Source organism: Pseudophryne corroboree, chromosome 9 (genome assembly GCF_028390025.1).
Source record: "Pseudophryne corroboree isolate aPseCor3 chromosome 9, aPseCor3.hap2, whole genome shotgun sequence".
NCBI classification, from domain to species: Eukaryota; Metazoa; Chordata; class Amphibia; order Anura; family Myobatrachidae; genus Pseudophryne; species Pseudophryne corroboree.
The window spans coordinates 60,399,988-60,418,889 of NC_086452.1; the positions used below are offsets into that span (position 1 = coordinate 60,399,988).

The following is an 18,902-nucleotide window of genomic DNA, read 5'->3' on the forward strand; positions in this document are numbered from 1 at the left end:
CTTGGACACGGTACAATTGAGAGTGTTCTACCAGAGAACAAGGTCCAGGACCTACAGAGATTAGTGGCTCAGGTACTGAGGACAGTACTGAGGTTTCTCTGCACCTCTGTGTGCAACTTCTCGGGAAGATGGTGGCGTCGTTCGAAGCTCTCCAATACAGTAGACTTCATTCCCGACCATTCCAGATGAACCTCATTGCTCATGGAGCAGGTTCCCACTGGCTTCTACATCGAAGAATCAGACTTCCACCGTGCATACGAACCTCCTTAATTTGGTGGTCATTGCACAGGAATCTTGTAGCAGGCAAGAGATTCGGCATTTGGGATTGGAGGATCCTGACAACGGACGCCAGTCTCAGAGGTTGGGGTGCCGTCTTAGAGGAACATCAGTTTCAGGGCAGATGGACGTTATTGGAGAGCAGACTACCCATAAACATCCTCGAACTAAGAGCAGTTTACAATGCGCTTCTCTTAGCAGAAGACCTAGTCAGGGGTCAACACGTAAGGATACAGTCGGACAATGTCACAACGACGGCTTACATAAACCGTCAAGGAGGAACAAAGAGCAGGATGGCGTTAAAAGATGCCACAAAGATCTTGTTGTGGGCAGAAAGGCGAAACATCATCCTCTCTGCAGTGTTCATTCCAGGTGTGGAGAACTGGGAAGCAGATTATCTCAGTCGCCAGGACATGCATCCGGGAGAGTGGTGCCTACATCCACGGATTTTCGACATGGTAGTGAGGAGATGGGGTCTGCCTCAGGTTGACCTAATGGCGTCTCGGCAAAACCATCAGCTGCCCAGATATGTGTCCAGGACACGAGATCCAGCAGCAGTAGGAGTGGACGCATTAACACTTCCTCTGTGTTACAGGAGGGTTTACATTTTTCCACCATTCCCACTCATACCCAGGGTTCTAAAAAGGGTGAAACGAGAACAAGTGTGGGCAATTCTAATTGCACCAGATTGGCAGGAGTTGGTACTCAGACCTGCGGGGGTTACTAGCGGAAGATTCTTGGCGGTTATCTCAAAGAGAGGACCTGTTATCTCAGGGACCGTTCCTACACCAAGACCTGAACAAGCTGCGTTTAACGTCGTGGCTATTGAAACCCAGATCTTAAGAAACCGAGGGATACCAAGAATGCCCATTCCTACGATGATTGCCGCTAGGAAGCCGGTCACAGCCAGGCACTACTACAGGATTTGGAAGAGGTACATAGCCTGGTGTCAGGAACGTGGGTGGAATTCAACGAACTTCCACTTATCCAGACTTCTACTTTTCCTTCAGGTCGGTCTAGATGGAGGACTGAGGTTGGGCTCTCTGAAGGTTCAGATTTCAGCTCTCTCCATCCTCTTTCAACAGCGGTTAGCATCCTTGCCAGAGGTTCAAACCTTTTTACAGGGGGTTCTGAGGATACAACCCCCTTTTCGTCCTGCACCATGGGACTTAAATTTGGTGTTGGAATATTTGAGATCACCAACTTTTGAGCCGTTAGCAAGAACAGACCTGAAATATCTCTCTTGGAAGGTTACGTTATTACTTGCCTTGGCTTCGGCTAGGAGGGTTTCTGAGTTGGGAGCTTTATCCTGTAGGAGTCCTTTTTTAATTTTTCATGAGGATAGGGCAGAACTCCGTACAAGAGCAGATTTCCTTCCGAAGGTTGTTTCGGGGTTTCATGTAAACCAGCCAATTGTGGTCCCATCTTTCAAAGGTCTCGCAGATGGGGACGTGTCCTTGGATGTTGTCCGAGCTTTACGGGTGTACGTACAAGTTACGTCGTCCTTCAGAAAGTCGGACCATTTGTTTGTTCTTTATGATGGGCCAAAGAAGGGTTGGCCAGCATCTAAGCAGTCTTTGTCTAAATGGATTAGACTTGCCATTCGGCAAGCTTATATTTCCTGTGGCAAACAGGTTCCGGTTCAGACGGATGCTCATTCTACCCGATCAGTGGGTGCCTCGTGGGCGGTTGCCAGAGGTGCTTCCACTACTCAACTTTGCAGAGCGACGACGTGGTCCTCAGCCCACACATTCACAAAATTTTACAAGTTTGATACCTTTGCGTCCGGAGACTCTTAAGTTCGGACGTTTAGCTTTGCAGGCCACCGACAGCACTCCTTCCCTGGGGGATAACTTTGGGACGTCCCCTACTGTATAGGACTCCAGTGTCCCCTAGTGGATGAAAGAGAAAAGAGGATTTTGGTACTTACCGATAAATCCATTTCTCTGAATCTTCTAGGGGACACTGGACGCCCGCCTCGGTGCTGTCAGCCTGCTGTGTTCAATGTTCTTGTGCAAACGGCATTAGTTTTTCGGTTAAGAGTTTCTTGGATGCTGTTTGATATGTTGTACGGTTCGGTTCCTCTCCATGTGCTATAGTATCATATCCTATTCTCTCAGTCAAATTTTTCAAACTGAGGGAGGAGGGATGTGAAGGGGGAGGAGCCGGCTGTGCAGACAATGCTAATTTTAGATTGTGCCACACCTCCGGTTGCAAGCTTCACACCCCTACTGTATAGGACTCCAGTGTCCCCTAGAGGATTCAGAGAAATGGATTTATCGGTCAGTACCAAAATCCTCTTATTACATCATAAAGGCTAATAACATGATATAATCATCGATACTATAGTACTTTCACCGCAATTCATTGGCGAATAGAAAAAAAAGAGCATTTTCTAGCGTCGGTCGTCTTTTTTTGCCGAAAATGCATCTTTGTTACAACACAATGCCGCTAGGGCACAAAAGGAAACTGCTGATTAAGTTGATATGACACTTGTATATAGTGTGGGACTGAGTCTGTATTCAGAGCAGAACAGAACGCTTATTGGGGAAAAAAAGCTGCAGCTGCTATATTGTAGCGCTTCGTATACAGATTCAGAGACTCAGTCACACACATATATAAGTGTTGCATATCAAATTAATCAGCGCAGACTGCTCGTGTGTCCTAGTCACATTGCATTGCAACTAAGATGCATGGTTACTGTGTGCCTTATTGTCCTATAGCTTGTAAGCTTGCCAGCAGCACTCTCCTATTCTTTGTCAATTCCCAGTCTCCTAAATACGTTGCCAGTGCTATATTAATAAATGTTACTAAGCCTACATAATAAAAATCTAACGCTGCTCCACCTCTATAGGGGCAATTCAAGTGTCCTGCACACTGGCGGCCACTAGATGGCGCCCCTATGGAGCAATTCAAGTGTTACTCCATTTGGACGTGCACAGACGCTGACATTAGTTATGTTGTTCCGTCATTTTGTCTGGCTGATAACTAGTGATAATAATATAAACATACCCAGGCTAGAGACTCCCCAACCTGCTGTGCAAGTAAGAGCCGCTCTGTAATCAGGCAACAATGAGGGGCTGAGAACACCTGTAAGGACCAGACCAAGGCGACGAGGTCTCCGTTACCAAAGGTCAACACATTCACCCAAATATTACTATTAAAAAAATGACTAATAATATTGAACAACAGTCTGGAAATTACAGGGGAAAAAATCTACTCAAATAGAAGATAAACCCACGTTAAATGTATTGCAAGTTAAAACCTGTAATGGAATATAAAAACATATAAAATCATGTCTGAAAGAAAATGACACCTGTAATGCAAAGAATAAATCCAAATAACACTACAGGCTGAACACACAGAGGAACCAGAGTTTAACAAACAGTACAAACAGTATAAATGACTTTAATTTATCCCAACGTAACCCAGACTGCTTCATTTGCATATGAAAAGGGTTTTGACGTTCTTGTAATTGGTCATTTATCATGTTTCCCCGCGTTCTCATTGGCCAGAGTAATAGGGGTAGCATCTTGCACCGTTCTGATTCCCTGACTTTGGGTGTGGGATGTAGAACCCTGCTACGTAGATAATATTGCTGTATGTAAATAATTGTGTCTATGCTGCTTGTAGCCTTTAGTCATGAGCTGTGCGCCATATGTGGAGTATGTGCTGGTCTGTTATGCAGATTAGGGGTGAATATGGTTACTGAGCCTTACACAGGGAAGAGTCTATATGTGATGTATGTAATATACATATGCCTATCCGTTTCTATAGGCGCTGGAGCGGTTACTGAGCAGCGATCAGATCCACGCACAAGAGCTGGACAGGGTCACATCAAACACACAGGGAGTGCAGCGTGATGTATTGCAGATCAGGTACTGATATCTGTGTGTATTATATAACCAACATCTTCTGATAACCTCTACAGTATCCCTGTACCGATAACCCCACAGTATCCATTCTCTATACCAAGGGCTCCACCACGTCAGATATTACCTGTACAGATGAGCCCCACTTTTACCAAAGGCTCCACCAGATCAGATATTACCTGTACAGATGAGCCCCACCTTTACCAAAGGCTCCACCAGATCAGATATTACCTTTACAGATGAGCCCCTCCTTTACCAAAGGCTCCACCAGATCAGATATTACCTTTACAGATGAGCCCCTCCTTTACCAAAGGCTCCACCAGATCAGATATTACCTTTACAGATGAGCCCCACCTTTACCAAGTGCTCCACCAGATCAGATATTACCTGTACTGATGAGCCCCACCTTTACCAAAGGCTCCACCAGATCAGATATTACCTGTACAGATGAGCCCCACCTTTACCAAAGGCTCCACCAGATCAGATATTACCTGTACAGATGAGCCCCACTTTTACCAAAGGCTCCACCAGATCAGATATTACCTGTACAGATGAGCCCCACCTTTACCAAAGGCTCCACCAGATCAGATATTACCTGTACAGATGAGCCCCACCTTTACCAAAGGCTCCACCAGATCAGATATTACCTGTACAGATGAGCCCCACCTTTACCAAGGGATCCACCAGATCAGATATTACCTGTACAGATGAGCCCCACCTTTACCAAAGGCTCCACCAGATCAGATATTACCTGTACAGATGAGCCCCACCTTTACCAAGGGATCCACCAGATCAGATATTACCTGTACAGATGAGCCCCACCTTCACTAAGGGCTCCACCAGATCAGATATTACCTGTACAGATGAGCCCCACCTTTACCAAGGGCTCCACCAGATCAGATATTACCTGTACAGATGAGCCCCACCTTTACCAAAGGCTCCACCAGATCAGATATTACCTGTACAGATGAGCCCCACCTTTACCAAAGGCTCCACCACGTCAGATATTACCTGTACAGATGAGCCCCACCTTTACCAAAGGCTCCACCAGATCAGATATTACCTTTACAGATGAGCCCCACCTTTACCAAAGGCTCCACCAGATCAGATATTACCTGTACAGATGAGCCCCTCCTTTACCAAAGGATCCATGACCTTTTACCGATAAGCCCCGCCCTATACCATTACAACTAACGATAAATCCTACCTCTACCATTATTATTAGTGATTAGTCCCACACTATCCCATTACCACTAACAATAAATCCCACTTTATCCCATTACCGTTAATGATAAACTCCACCCTATCCCATTACTGCTAATAAGCCCCACCCTCTCCCGTTAATGACAAGGCCCACGCCAATCCCATTAACAGTAACGCCACCAAATTTTCTGGTTTCAGTGGCAAATTCATTCTTTGTAATTGCATTGTTACTACTATTTGTAAACTTTCCCATTAATCAGGTTGACGTTCAGAGGAAGCACTTTGTGATCTTTGTTTTCAGTAACTTACTTTGCAAAGCAATTGATAGGGATGTTTCATTGTTCAGATCTGCAATCAGTGACCTGAAGGAAGACGTGAGGATTGTGGAGGGGAAAATTTCTGGCCACAAAGTCAAGAGCGATAGATCTGGTCAGTGAGATCCCAGATAATTGGCAATATGATAAATGTGTCTTATATTCTACATATATCACATGTGAGATGCTGGATAGACTTAGAAAACCTGATATAAACGACTTGTCTGTGTTTACAATAGGAACTTGTGTATTAGAGTAAGTGACGTACAATGCAGGAGGATAGAAGGCACCTTGTATACAGGTCTTTTCCCTATATGTGGTCACCGATTCCTGGTAATGCCTGATATCCTCATTTTACAGCAGGAAGCACAATATATAATACACGTTATACCAGCTAAGCTCTAACTACATTCTATATAGTCTGTTTTATCCATTTCTTATATTCTGCTTACTTTACTCTGTCTGTCGGCCAGGGCTCTACATAGAGACATATGCACCATTCATTGTGCTGTATATTGAATACTGTAGGTCCTAATTAGCAATTAACTTGTTGTTCTATGCTCTATACGGATTCAGTATGATATACCAGCGGCCGGGAATGCCAGCCGTCAGTATACCGACAGCGGCATCTCGGCCACCAGTATGCCGGCAGCGGGGCGAGCGCTAGAAAGCCCCTTGCGGGCTTGGTGACTCACTGCGCTTGCCACAGGTTATATTCTCCCTCTATGGGTGTCGTGGCCACCCACAGAGGGAGAATAACCTGTGTCGCCAGTTTTCCGGCGCCGGCATTTGACCGCTTGTTGGGATTCCGGCGTCTGCATTGTGATCACCGCAATCCCGACTGGCGGTACGTTAACCGCTTCCCCTCTATACCAGTGGTTCCCAAACTTTTTTGAATCGCTCCACCAAAGTGTATCAGAATTTTCTGCTGCGGGCTCCACAGGGAATGACATTGGGGTGTAAAGTAGGATCTTGATCCGAGGAACCAACAGGCTAAAAGCTTTGACCTTCTCCCCAGAATGCATAGCGCCGCCTCCTCTATAACCCCGCCTCCGTGCACAGGAGCTCGGTTTTGTAGTTGGTGCCATGCAGTGCAGGCATACAACAGGGGGGCTGTTCCATTTAAAGTGAAAAATGAAGACTTCAGGGCTGCAGCAGTGACACTGACTGTGTTTAGATGTCAGTCAGACATCTCCTGCTGCAGCTACATCACCTCCCCCATCGGCGCTGTACACTCCCGCGCCCTGGTTGTCGGGTGCCTACAGCGGAGGCTCTGGTTTTCTCCCAGTTAGTCACACACACGACCGCTGTTCTCCTGGATTGCGTGGCCGCACACAGGGAATGAGGTAAGAGGGTCCTCCAGATGGGACCCGCGGGAAATCGCGATCCAGCGCGGCCGTGGACACTGTGGCAGTACAGGGACCCCACTAGACCACCAGGGCAAGGGCACAGGTCAGTTTTATTAAACAACATTTATTATACAGCCCACAGTACCTGGTAGTGAAGTCCAGCAGGGAAATAAGGCTTTGACCTGTAGCCCCTCCCCCAGGGCCCAATTAGAATAAATGTTCCCACCCTGGAGCTGCATATCTCTCTCTCCCTCACTCCCTGTCAGCGTTTGGGCGCCATTAGGACAAGCTGAGCTGATCCTGGGACTGTTTGGGCAAATCCTCCTCTGTAAAGCCGTCTGCATGTCAGTGCTGTGCATTTTACAGGACACTTCAGTATTCTACATGTCTGTTGACAGCGTTAGTTTAGAAAGAGTGCATTTAGTCAGGGTTCTATAGTACAAGTACCCTGTGATATACAACTAGTATTTACTGTGCATTGTTATATCTTTTGTCTGTATAGCCATACTTAGTACTACTCTGTATTGCTAGTCCAGTGCAGTTTTATTGCATGTCATAATTTCTGCATTGTGTAATGTGACTGTGTATGTGCATATAGCTGCTGTGTGACCTCCATTTCGTGTATCTCACTCAGATTGCTATTCCTATATTTTATAACCTGAGGGGGCTACGTGCGTCAGGGTTATTTTCTAATATAGGTGGTTGACAAGATATACTTATTGTGTACTAGGCGCTCTTTACACCATCAAAAGGGGCTACGCCCCCTTAACCCCAGTCCGCCTTGCTGGGGTTAAATATTTGTATTATATGGAGTATTACCTGCATTCCTAGGATTGTTAGTGGTTAAATATTGCACGACGAAATGGCGTCCGATGGTAAGGGGGGCGTAGCCCCTTGCGATGGGGTGAAGAGTGGCTTCAGGGCACGATGTACAGAATGTAGCAGGTGCGGGGGGGACCGCGGATGAGGCAGGGAGTCTGTAGATGCCGTGGATGGAGGGGGGGTGGATGCAGGTGGGGGAGGGGGTGTGCGGGACCTATAACTATGTAATTTTATTTGTAACAATATAAGGATGTATGTGATATAGACATACCCGCATGAAGAGGTATATGGTGTCATTAGACACAGAGGGGAGTGCTGCTACAATGAGGAACAGGGGCAGCTGTGTCCTGTCTCTACACCGTACGATCCTTCAGGTGTAGAAACGCGGACACGTTGCACACGCGAGCCCTCCACACGGCCGCAGGCCTCGGGTGCACCAGTCCCCTCTGCATGTGCTATGTGCGCGCCCCCCTCAGGTGCAGTAGGAGGAGGAGGAGGAGCCTGGCGCTGCTCCCAGGGCCAATGGCCATGGGCAGCGCGGTCATGTGCTCGGTGCTGGGCTTGCGCCCTGCGCTTGGTGTGTGTGGAATAAGGAGGAGGCGGCGGCAGAGCGGAGCATCACCGATATACCGGTAACTACGGGGGGCACCGCAGGGGGTTACGGCTCCTGTCCTCCTGGTGAGGGATTGTCAGGGAGGTATCCAGGAGCCGGTGGTATGGACCCTCTATGGGACTCAGGGGGGTAGGGAGGGGATACAGAGACGCGGGCGGTAGGGGGGGGGGGGACACAGACGCTGGGCGGTAGGGAGGGGATAGAGAGACGCTGGGCGGTAGGGAGGGGATAGAGAGACGCGGGGCGGTAGGGAGGGGATAGAGAGACGCGGGGCGGTAGGGAGGGGATAGAGAGACGCGGGGCGGTAGGGAGGGGATAGAGAGACGCGGGGCGGTAGGGAGGGGATAGAGAGACGCGGGCGGTAGGGAGGGGATACAGATACGCGGGGCGGTAGGGAAGGGATACAGAGACGCGGGGCGGTAGGGAGGGCACAGAGACGCGGGGCGGTAGGGAGGGGATAGAGAGACGCGGGGCGGTAGGGAGGGAACAGAGACGCAGGGCGGTAGGGAGGGGACACAGACGCAGGGCGGTAGGGAGGGACACAGACGCAGAGCGGGAATACGGAGACGCAGGGTGGTAGGGAGGGGATAGAGAGAGACGCTGGGCGGTAGGGAGGGGATAGAGAGACGCTGGGCGGTAGGGAGGGGATACAGAGACGCAGGGCGGGGGCAGAAAAGGGGTGTGGCTTAATTCTAAAGGGGGCGTGGCTTAATTCTAAAGGGCCGTGGCCTCGCGGGTATTTTTTTCTCTTGCTCCGGGGCGGGGGGGGGGGGGGGGGGTCCAGCTTGGCCAAAGATGCTGGCTGCCCCCGGAGACTGGACTGTGTGTGCCGGCTCTTTTCTGTGACAGGAGCCGAGTGCTGCAGAGGATTATCTCACTCGGCTCCTGTCACAGCAGAAGAGCTGGCACATTGGTGTCCCCCCGGGGGCGGGTCGCACCCCCCATTCTGACACTATCCTTGTGTTCGGCGCCGGCGGGAGGCTGGGGCAGAGCTTGGTGTGCACACCACAGGGCTGGCTCTGCGCTGCATGATCCACTGCATTTGCGGCAGTTCCGGTGGGAAGGGCAGCGGCACGACCGGGCGGAACCAAGTGACAGGCTAAGGCGGCGGGCGGTCAGGCGGCAATTGTAAAAATGTCATAATACTGTATACTTCATCACCGGGGCCCCTCTGACCCCCCTGTCGCCGTGTCTGGATGTGCGTGGAGGAGGCGCTGGGTCTCTGTACGCGGGTCAGGGAGGGCTATGAAAGGCTTCTCCTGCGCCACCAGTCCCTCATAAGTGTGTAAGGCGGCAGCAGTTGTTGTTGTGCCCCCGGCGCCGCGGCCGGGGGTCCAAGTTGCTGATGGCGGAGGGGTGAGACAGACAGGCAGCAGCACCTAACAGCGTGCACATGTGGTGGGCTCTGTGACTTCGCCCACTGCTGTGACTCCACCCAGCGTTAGAGGGCCAGGCACAGAGTCACAGGGCTATTATATAGGAGATTTTTCTCTGTGAATTTTAGTTACCATATACCTCTAGAATTCTCTGTTTGTGCTCATACACTACACAGGGGATTCTTGTCAGGTATTGTGCTGCTGTTATTATACTGGGTTGCCTCGCATTGAGCTTCCAAATATGTCAGCTACGAGGGGCGACGGAGCTGGGGCTGATCCCACATTGCATGGTGGTGACGCTGCAGACACATTTGAGGAGAATAGAGCAGCTGAGGGTTCTGGTTCTGGGGGTTCCTTGCCCCCCAGTGGGACCGTAGCAACGGGGGTTCAAAATGTCCCGCCTTGGCTACTTTTTCAACATTATTGAGTACGCTAGTAACTAGACTTGCGCCCCCTATGTGACCTCCTGTGCCAGTACAACCACGTATGGTCCCTGCAGTTAATCTGCCGTGGGCAGATCAACTGTCCTCTCAGTTACAGCAATTGAACCAATCTCTGACTAAACAGAAATCTAACCCTCGCCTGCCTAAGACCAAGGGGTCCTCTAAGCGGGCTATTACTTCCTCACAATCCACCAACGTCCCAGACACCTCGTCTGATGAGGATGGCGTATATACTGACCCCACAGATTCTGATCCTGATGCTTCTGATGGGGAATCCGTTTTACAGGTGGATGTTCCTGACTTGTTGGAGGCTATCAGGCTAATTCTTCAAATTACTGATGACCCAGAGACTGATGCTGCCCCTAAGAAACCGGACAGGTTTAAACGTCAGAAAGTAGTTAAACAAGTTTTTCCTCATTCTGACCATTTAGTTGACATACGTCAGGAATCCTGGGAAAATCCAGGGAAGAAATTCACGCCTCACAGGAAGATGCTGGCTCGCTATCCCTTCGCAGCGGAGCTAAGTAAAAATTGGGAGGCACCCCCGCCAGTGGATTCGCAGGTGGCGCAGCTGGTGGTATCCTCTGCTCTGCCTGTAACTAACGTCACATCTCTGAAGGAACCGACTGATAAGCGCGTGGAGGGTTGTTTAAAGGCAATTTACACTCTAACGGGTGCTGTGCATCGGCCCACCATTGCAGCGACTTGGGCTGCAGAGGCTATTGAAGCATGGGCTCAGGAGTTGGAAACTGAGATGTCTTCCAACGCTTCTGATCATGCTAGACAATGTCTATCGTATATTGTCACAGCCTCTCATTACGTTAAGGAGGCGGCTTCTGATGCTGGTGTTCTGGCGGCCAAGGCTTCTACTACATCCATACTGGCTCGCCGGATTCTCTGGCTGCGGTCCTGACCCGTGGATCTGGACTCTAAGAAAACCCTGGAGGTGCTCCCTTTTAAGGGAGATATTCTTTTCGGAGAAGACCTCAACAAGATAGTGGCTGACTTAGCTTCTGCTAAAACAGCATGTCTGCCTAGTACTGCTCCTTCGGTACCGAAGGCTAAGCGTACTTCCTTTCGTCCTTCAGGGAAAGCAAAGGGTCAGGTGTACCCGAAACAGGCTCGCACTTCCAAGCCTACTAAGCCCAAACCCAAACGGGCCTGGGCTGCCCGTCAGCCTGCTTCCAAGACTGACCAGCCTGCCGCATGAAGGGGCGGGCCTCTCTCTTGGGGGGCCGACTTATAGGGTATACCCAGGAATGGTTGAAGACCACTTCCGATGCCTGGGTACGGGAAGTCGTCACTTGAGGTTACGCCATATCCTTCAAAAATCGTCCCCCTCATCGATTTTGCCTGACAGACGTCCCTTCGGATCAGGTGAAGGCAAAAACTATTCAGTCGGTGGTACAGTCCCTCCTGGATACAGGAGTGGTAGTACAGGTGCCTCTGGCTCAGAGAGGCAAGGGGTACTATTCATCGCTGTTCCTAGTCCCGAAACCGAATGGGTCCTCCCGGCCCATCCTCAACCTCAAGTCCTTGAACAAATTTGTGAGGGTCTCCAAGTTTCGTATGGTAACTCTTCGCTCTATTGTTCTTGCCTTGGAACCTGGGGATTATATGGTCTCCCTGGACATACAGGATGCTTACCTGCATATTCCTATTGCAATGTCGCATCAGCAATACCTGAGGTTTGCGGTTGCCAACCTCCATTACCAGTTTCGGTCATTACCTTTTGGTTTGACCACGGCTCCGCTAGTCTTCACAAAGGTCATGGATGTGATGACGGCTGTAATCCGCCGTCAAGGGGTCAGGATCCTACCGTACCTGGACGATTTGTTGATCCTGGCAAATTACCCAGAAATTCTCCTACGCCATCTGGATCTGACTATCCGGTCTCTGCAAGCCCACGGGTGGCTCATCAACTGGAAGAAATCTTCCCTGGTCCCTGCTCAGAGCATGGTGCACCTGGGGGGGCGTTGTTGGACACTCACAACCAGTGGTTGTTCTTGTCTCAGAAGAAAGTCCTGAAGCTTCAGGACAGGATTCGATTCTTCCTATCTCGTCCGCAAGTGTCGATACATTCGGCGATGCAAGTGCTAGGTCTCATGGTGTCTGCTTTCGACATGGTGGAGTACGCTCAATTCCATTCCCGCCCTCTACAGAAGTTGATTCTGGCCAAGTGGGACGGCCTGCCTCACCGGATCAGGTCTCAAATGATCTCCTTGTCTCCGGAGGTCCGTCTGTCACTGAGCTGGTGGCTTCAGGACCAACGATTGAGCAGGGGTCGTCCCTTCTGGATCTCCAACTGGGTTCTTCTGACATGCCAGTCTGAGAGGTTGGGGCGCGGTGTTGGAGCAACACTCACTTCAGGGTCGGTGGACCAAGGAGGAATCTTTCCTCCCGATAAACATTCTGGAGTTGCGGGCAGTGTTCAACTCCTTGAACTTGGCCCAGCATTTAATACAACACAGTCCTGTTCAAGTATAGTCTGACAACGCCACCACAGTGGCGTACATAAATCATCAAGGCGGCACTCGGAGCCGCATGGCAATGAGGGAAGTATCACGGATCCTTCAGTGGGCGGAACGCCATCTGCCAGACATATCGTCAGTATTCATTCCGGGGGTCCTAAAACTGGGAAGCGGACTTCCTCAGTCGTCAGGACGTACATGCCGGAGAGTGGAGCCTCCATCCAGAAGTGTTTCAACTACTCGTGGACAGGTGGGGCCTCCCAGATGTGGACCTGATGGCGTCTCGACACAATCACAAGGTTCCGGTCTTCGGAGCGAGGACAAGGGATCCTCAAGCAGCATTCGTGGACGCACTGGCAATTCCATGGAACTTTCAGCTGCCATGCGTGTTCCCTCCGGTGTCACTACTGTAATAAGGAAGTTCAAGCAAGAAGGAGGAATCCTACTTATGATCGCTCCCGCGTGGCCCAGACTGCATTGGTTCTCAGACCTTTAGGGTCTCTCGATAGAGCGTCCCCTTCTACTTCCACAGCGCCCAGATCTCCTCGTTCAGGGCCCTTGTGTATATCAGGATTTAGCCCGGTTGGCTTTGACGGCGTGGCTCTTGAAGCTTCCGTCTTCAGGGCCAAAGGATTTTCTGTGGCGGTCATTCAAACCATGTTGAAGGCCCGTAAGCCGGCTTCTGCTCGGATTTACCATAGGGTCTGGAATGCTTACTTTTACTTGGTGCACATCTAACAATCATGATGTTTACAAGTTTAGTACGGCCTGGACTTGGGCCTTCGTCTGGCCTCCATCAAGGTTCATATTTCTGCCTTGTCGGATTGGTTTCAGAGAAAAATTGCGACCTTACCTGATGTGCATACGTTCACTCAGGGTGTGTTGCGGATTCAACCTCCTTATGTCCCGCCTGTGACTCCTTGGGGCTTGTCAGTGGTTCTGGAGGCGTTGCAAGGGTCTCCGTTTGAGCCTCTTGAATCTGCAGGCCTTAAGTGGCTTTCTCTTAAGCTAGTGTTTCTGCTGTCTATTGCCTCTGCTAGACGGGTGTCTGATTTGGGTGCCTTGTCTTGTAGGTCACCATATCTGATTTTTCGCCGTGATCGGGCGGTTATTAGAACACGTCCCGGGTATTTACCTAAGGTGGTGTCTTCTTTCCACCTTAATCGGGAGATTGTTGTTACGTCCTTTGCCTCTCCTGAGTTGTCTTCCAAAGAGCGGTCTTTGGATATGGTACCGGCTGTCCTTATCTATGTGAAGAGGACTGCTTCCCTTCAGAAGTCTTTGTACCGTTTGGTTTTCACAACCGTGGCTGGCCTGCTCACAAGCAGACCCTGGCCAGATGGATTAGAATGGTGATTGCACATGCTTATGTACAGGATGGTCTTCCTGCTACCATTAAGGCCCATTCTATTCTGTCTGTTGGACCTTCTTGGGCGGCCCACCGTGGTGCGACCCTTGACCAATTGTGCAAGGCGGCTACGTGGTCCTCAGTGAACACGTTCATAAGGTTCTATGCCTTTGATACATCCACCTCCCAGGATGCTTCCTTTGGACGCAGGGTTCTTGTGCCCGCTATAGTGCGTCCCCTCCCATAAGGAACTGCTTTAGTACATCCCCAAAGTCATTCCCTGTGGAGCCCAGTGTACCCCGCAGCAGAAAACGAGATTTATGGTAAGAACTTACCGTTGTTAAATCTCTTTCTGCGAGGTACACTGGGCTCCACACGGCGCCCACCCTGACGCACTTAGCTTCTTTGGGTTGATAAGGCATTAGCCGCTGACACTTTCTCCTGTCGTGAGAATGTGGTATATGTGGCTACTAATGGTTGTCGTCTCTTTTTGCCTGCTACTGCATTGGGCTGGTTAACAAACACTGAGCTCCTGTGCATGGAGGTGGGGTTATAGAGGAGGCGGCGCTATGCATTCTGGGAAGAAGGTCAAAGTTTTTAGCCTGTTGGTGCCTCGGATCAAGATCCTACTCTACATCCCAATGTCATTCCCTGTGGAGACCAGTGTACCTTGCAGAAAGAGATTTAACAACGGTAAGTTCTTACCATAAATCTCATTTTTTTTCACGGCACCCCTAGGCCAAAAGTTTCTCGTTGAGAAATTTAGAAAGAAATATTAAATTAAGTAAATTGTGTTTATATGTCATCCTTAGGGTCAGTTATGTGGTGAGGGACAGGATTTGCTTCTGTTTGTATATATATTTATGATTGGCAGCCACCAGCCCTGGTTTTGCCTATAACATTGACCATAAATAAGTTGAATTGGTCCTGGACCACCAATCCAAGGCACCCTTAAAAGTTCCCAGAGGCACCCAGGGTGCTACGGCACACAGTTTGCGAACCACTCTATACAGTTAAAGTACACTATGCCATATATTATCTACATTAGTGCAGTGTTAATCCCTATATTCCCTTAGTAAAAATAATTTCCTGAAAACTATAATTTGCTATAGTAATGTAATATGTATTATCACAATATTTTCATTGCTCGGTCATTACATAATCTTTTATTGCATATTGATGTGTATTATGTACAGAACCGAGGAGATCTGCGAGAAGACAGAAGGTCAGCAAATCACCGTCCTCTTCCTCCGCAGATGACGCCGGCTCACAGATCAGCTTAGGTGACATCAGTTCTGCAGACACGTCATACAGTCTTGGGGTCCCCGATGTCTCCAAAGGTATCAGCCCCTTCCGCATGTTAGTTATAATATAGGTTCCCTGTGTGACTTTCCTTGCAATCTCATGTTTCTCTTTTTATTCAAGGAATTTAATGGTAATGGTGTCCTTAGTAAAGTAGAATTAGGGGTCGGTATATCTTTAATTACATACTCAATGCGATCTGGTCCGATATTTGTGCCAGAATCGTATTGCAGTATGCGATTATACCGGGCAAATGTCTGCAGGGACAAGGGCTCCGTAAGGAGCCTGTCCCTGGCATGTGCTCAGAGTGGTAGCAGGACTCTTGTGGATGCGCGGTCCCGCTAACCACGCATGCACAACTGCCATTGCCCATAGGCTACAACGGTCTAACGCCATGTTTTTGGGGAATAAGTGGCAAACATTTAATGATAAATGGACAACTGAGTGATTTAATGGCTAGCATGCATATTAAAGTGATGGCCCATAGAGGGCGCTAATCCCAAACATTCACTTTCCATGTTCCATATAGAAGCATTTTATTGCAAACGTCTGTTATCTAGTCAGTACAGTAGCCTCAGTGTATGCAGCTGGCTGTAATACCTCCCGTGATGCAGCAGAGTGTACAGTGTTGCTCACGTTTTCACATAGCCTTTCCCTGTTTTGTGGTCTGCAGGATCTAGAGAGAAGTCCAGCTCGAGCAAAGAGCGGAGGACCAGGAGCAGTCTGAGTGACCTAAACCTCAGCGATGACTTGGATGGACTTTCAGACAGCCCCCCAGAGCTTAATTTCAGTGACCTGTGACCTATGCCCCCCACTCTGGGTTTACTCAGGTGCAGCCACCTCCAGCTCCAACCACAAATGACTATTTTATTTTTTTTAGAATTCACATTATGACCATTTCTGCTCCAGAAGAGACGGGGAAGAAAGTTTTATTTACAATTGGGTGTTCCCTTATCAACCTTGATTGAAAATGCAGAATGCTGAAGAATATGTACAATCATTTGAATCTGGTACTGAAGGATCATATGCAATCTCTAATTCGTCCCCCAACAAGGGGTGTATTGCGGCCACGAGAAATCCATCTGTGCTGCTGTATAACTGAAGGACGGCTGTGCAATCATTGAATCACTATCTGCTGCTATGTATTTTGTGCTTCTAGATGTTATATATTTTTTATAATGGGTAGACATTTTTTTAGATTTCATATGCAATGGAACTTTTACAGCAAAAGGACAATAAACCCTTTTCAGGACATTACTGTTTATATGACTGTGTGCAGTGTCATTGGGCTGGGGTCTTGCAATATCCATGGTCAGGGTTACACTTTGTGGGTGAGTGTGTCTGTAACGAAGCCTTGTAAAGCCCCAGGTGTCTGCATTGCCACCTCGTTAAGGAACCGGTTATTGATATACTATCAATTGTGTAGCATTGGTCCCTGTAGGCAGACTACAAACGTCTATTGATCTCTATGGGACGCAGATTTCCATGTTATACCGCTTTCAGAACGCAAATGCCAGGTCGCACCCGGGAATTGGAAACTGGGTATAAGTCATCACCTTGTAACCTCTAAAATGCTGCCTCAGGGATGGGAGATTCAATCAATAAAAGACTGAGACAGAACTGGGGAAAAATAAATTTTATTTCAACAAGTAATAAAACTAGAGAGAAAACAATTTCAGTACAACTTCCACAAAGTAATTAAGACAGAGGTGCAATTTGAACACAGTTGCAGATATGGCAACAATTCCTGTAAGTTCTAATATGACAAACAAAGCAACATGGCGGCACTTGCAGTGACAGCGGCAGTGTTGTGCATGACTGTGACCTACGTGATGCCGGCCATAAGGCAGCACCTTGTGCGACTCCTGCATGGTGACAATCTATGGCGAGTGCAGTGTTAGGAAATCACAACACAGTGTTACATTCTCATACCTCCTGTGCTCTGTGCCATTTCCCGACGCCAATAACATTTGCTCCCTCCTATGTAGACCCAAATAGTCTTCATCTCATAACGATACAGGGCTGAACATTTGATGCACCAGTTGTAAGGGGGTGGGGTTATTCAGGTGCTGTAACCCATAGCAACCACTCAAGATACTTTTGCTCCTTTTTTTGTGCAGTTTAAATGAAAGCATATGATTGGTTACTGTGGGTTATATAAACGCTTGTGGACTCTGGGTTTTCTTAATGTTCTCCTGCGAATCCCCAACTAAATCACAATATGTCCCCTATTTGCTACTGAAAAGTTAAAGGACTGTGAAGCCTGAAATATAAATTAATGTTCTATTAAATAGCTGTTGGCAACATTCACAAACCTATAGGTGAAAGTGTCTAGAATAAGCGAGGCTTACACCATATTTTCTTTTGCAGTCCAGGCGTCTGTTGTAGACACGTTTGGTTTATTCCTAAACTGGTGGTAACAGATTCCAAGATTTGCAGAGGAAGATTTACATATATGTCAGAACATTGATGCCTTTCATATAGGCCTGTCCTGTATTCTGGGTTATGTGGCCCTTCATACACCGCTGTATGTTACCATGTACTAAGCATGTTCACTGAATTTATTGCATGGCCATATGGGGATATCAGTGCCAGTTGTTTCTATGGAAACTGAATATTCAACCAGTACACCCCGTTATATTGTGATAACATACAAATATCTTGCTACAGTCTTATTGCTATATATAAGTATATTGCAGAACAGATCCAAATCTCCAGGCCCTCTGTGAATCCTGACTTTCTTGGACTCGGCATTTACAAGTTCCTTCACTGCAAAGCTTCTGGTCCAGGAAACGCCAGCGCGATAGGCACAGATTTGGTGGGGGGCAAGTGAGGTCGCACTGGGTCTGAAGGCTAAACGTTCACAAAATCGCTTGGAAATGCACAAAGATGCTAAAATGATGTCACTATATAAAGGCAGGTTAACACACAACAATGAGGATTAAAGCCTGGTCACTGGGGAACATTCGCTACCCCACTGCAGGTGCCTCGGAACAACAGAGGGCCCATCACGGAACAGAGGGTGATACCTTGGCCAGGAGAATGGTCTTCAGTAGTAGATCCTGTGCCTTGTTCTGATTTGCACAATTGGGCAAATAATGGGCGAAATAATCCAAACTCCGCCACAAGCCCCTCATCTTACACCACACTGATTGAAGGCACAGTGGGAACCGATGAGACGAGAAAATCTGTTCCATCCTGGCGCTCACAATAACAAAGAGAGATTTAAAGTCTTGTGCAAAATAAGGCTTACTGCTCGGGACGCCCTGGGCTCTAGTAGCTGTACAGAGAGAGTGGCGTGTCTTCCATCATGTCATCCTGTGAAAGAAGGAAGAACGTCAGCCTATCCATTCAACAGCTCCATCAAAACCATCCTATATAATGATCCCTTTTCTGATAACCATTTTTTGCCTCCTTTGTCTTATACCCCCTGCCAGAGGCAATTTATGCAAATGAAAAAGGAGACGGTAGCTTTTGGCAAAGCAGTTGAAAGCTCATCACATCCATTACTTG

The 18,902-nt window shown here is 48.5% G+C and overlaps 1 protein-coding gene across 6 annotated transcripts in view; it reads left to right on the top strand.

Annotated features, from left to right (window-relative positions):
* The window catches only part of LOC134957458 (uncharacterized), a 72,232-nt gene extending 55,581 nt beyond the window's left edge, over positions 1 to 16,651 (top strand). For all 6 annotated transcript variants that reach the window (XM_063939404.1, XM_063939402.1, XM_063939403.1 and 3 more), the window contains 4 exons: positions 4,054 to 4,154; positions 5,698 to 5,780; positions 15,284 to 15,427; positions 16,063 to 16,651. In XM_063939404.1, coding sequence (XP_063795474.1) covers positions 4,054 to 4,154; positions 5,698 to 5,780; positions 15,284 to 15,427; positions 16,063 to 16,190 — 456 coding nt within the window. In that variant the 3' untranslated portion in view covers positions 16,191 to 16,651. The remainder of the gene's footprint in view (positions 1 to 4,053; positions 4,155 to 5,697; positions 5,781 to 15,283; positions 15,428 to 16,062) is intronic.
* The last annotated feature ends 2,251 nt before the right edge of the window (positions 16,652 to 18,902 follow it).